Source organism: Myotis davidii, unplaced genomic scaffold (genome assembly GCF_000327345.1).
Source record: "Myotis davidii unplaced genomic scaffold, ASM32734v1 scaffold1914, whole genome shotgun sequence".
In the NCBI taxonomy this organism is placed as follows: domain Eukaryota; kingdom Metazoa; phylum Chordata; class Mammalia; order Chiroptera; family Vespertilionidae; genus Myotis; species Myotis davidii.
This window is the reverse complement of record NW_006285311.1, coordinates 89120-91456: the sequence shown is the minus strand read 5'-3', so window position 1 is coordinate 91456 and position 2337 is coordinate 89120. Positions and strand designations below refer to the sequence as shown.

Below are 2337 nucleotides of genomic sequence, written 5' to 3'. Positions count from 1 at the left end.
AGTCATTTGGGCTCAAGGACGGTTAAAGCTTTAATCTTAAAAATTACCCAGAGGCCTCCTGCACGCCCCCTACTGGGGACCGAGCCCGCAACCCAGGCCTGTGCCCCGACCGGGAATCGAACCCTGACCTCCTGGTTCCTAGGTCGGCGCTCAGCCCCTGAGCCACGCCAGCCGGGTGGGCATACTCCTAGCTCCTTCTCTGGGGTCCCTGCCCGGCTCAGGGGTGATGGGGTGCCCCGCATGGGGCCAGGCCAGCCTGCAGGACACGTCCCGCCTCTGTCTGTGCAGGAAGGACCTCTGTACCAACAAGGACCAGCCCTGTGAGACCCTGGGCCTGGCCCACGTCGGGGGCATATGCCAGCCCCACCTGAGCTGCAGCATCAGCGAGGACTCCGGCCTGCCCATGGCCTTCACCGTGGCCCACGAGCTTGGGCACAGGTACCCCGCAGCCCCCACCTGGGGGACCCCGGGGATCCCGGCCCACGGGCCTCCGCATCCCAGGGAGGGTCCCCGCGTGTCCCCGTCCACGTCCACAGCCAGATCGCTTCCCTGGGAAACAGGAGAGACGCCCCCGGGGGACCTCGGCCCCCTGGCTTGGAGCAGGGCTGGTTTGAGGGGTTGGGAACAGGCCGGACGTCCCCAGGGGGCAATGCCTCAGGACTTGCATTTTTAAAAAATATATATTTTATTGATTTTTTACAGAGAGGAAGGGAGAGAGATAGAGAGTCAGAAACATCGATGAGAGAGGAACATCGATCAGCTGCCTCCTGCACGCCCCCCACTGGGGATGTGCCCGCAACCCAGGTCCATGCCCTTGACCGGAATCGAACCCGGGACCCTTCAGTCCGCAGGCCGACGCTCTATCCACTGAGCCACACTGGCCAGGGCAGGACTTGCATTTTTGACTCTTCAGTGTCTCCAGCAAGTAAACCCTGGTTGCTGATTGCTCCGCGGCCCTGGGCAGGTACCCTGTTTGGAGCCACTGCGTGCTCCCGGGGGATGGAGACACGTGATGTCCACGTGGGGCCTGTGTCTATCGGCGGCCTGTGCCCTCAGCTGCCCCCCCTCAGCCCTCCCCACCTATGCCGGGCTGTTTAGCTGGGCCCTGTGGCAGCATTTTATTTTAATTTTTTATTTTGAAACTAGAGGCCCGGTGCACGAAATTTGTGCAAGAATAGGCCCTCCTTCCCCCGGCTGCCGGCACCGGCTTCCCTCTGGCACCCGGGACCTGGGCCTCCCTTGCAGCCCCGGCTTCGTCTGGAAGGTCGTCTGGAAGGACATCCAGAAGGACATCCGGTCTAATTAGCATATTACTCTTTTATTCTTATATATTTTTATTGATTTCAGAGAGGAAGGGGAGGGAGAGAGAGAGCTAGAAATATATAATATATGCCTAATATGCTAAGTGTTCAACCACAACTGCCCGATAAGGGGAGGGAGAGAGAGAGCTAGAAATATATATATTAGCCTAATATGCTAAGTGTCCAATCACAACCGCTCGACCAGTTGCTATGACACACACTGACCACCAGGGGGCAGACGCTCCGACTGGTAGGTTAGCTTGCTGCTGGGGTCGGGCCGATCAGGACTGGGCGAGACGGGCTGGACACACCCTAAAGCCAACCTCCTGGGGTCCCTCCCCGGCCTCTAAAATATTTCTTCTAATTAATTTCCTTTCAATGTGCACGAATTCGTGCACCGGGCCTCTAGTCAACGATGAGAGAGAATCATGGATCGGCCGCCTCCTGCACGCCCCCCACTGGGGATGGAGCGGGCAATCTGGGTGTGTGCCCTGACCGGGAATCGAACCCTGACCTCCTGGTTCCTAGGTTGATGCTCAGAGAGGGGCAGTGACTTCCCTGAGGCCACACAGCCCTTGCGGGGGGACCTGAGCCAGCCCTGGGACCAGGATCGGGCCCCCTGCAGGCCTCAGGGGAGAAAGGGAGGGAGGGGGTGGCCAGCGCCTTCCACCCGCTCACCCTGCCCCGGGCTGTGCTCTCTGCAGCTTGGGCATCGTGCACGACGGGGTCGGCAACGAGTGTGACACGCAGGGCAAACAGCCCTTCATCATGTCCCCGCAGCTGTTCTACCACTCCCTGCCCCTCAACTGGTCCCAGTGCAGCCGCGAGTACATCACCCGCTTCCTCGAGTAAGCACCCCGCTCCCTCCCCGGGGCAGGGCCCGGGACCCCGAGGTCAGGGTCTGGGCAGGAGACGGGGACAGGGGTACCGAGGTGCCAGGCAGAGGGACCCGCAGGGATGGTGGCTTTGGACAGGGAGGGGCCGGTACCCGCCTAGTGTCACCAGGCAACCAAGGGGTCCGGCCGCCTGTCCCTCC

The 2337-nt window shown here is 61.1% G+C and overlaps 1 protein-coding gene across 1 annotated transcript in view; it reads left to right on the top strand.

The window, feature by feature from the left end:
• Positions 1–226: 226 nt before the first annotated feature.
• Positions 227–2337, top strand: part of LOC102754209 (A disintegrin and metalloproteinase with thrombospondin motifs 7) — a 16949-nt gene continuing 14838 nt past the window's right edge. The window contains exons 1-2 of the mRNA XM_015558974.1: positions 227–438; positions 2006–2149. Of these exons, the coding sequence (XP_015414460.1) occupies positions 227–438; positions 2006–2149 (356 nt within the window). The remainder of the gene's footprint in view (positions 439–2005; positions 2150–2337) is intronic.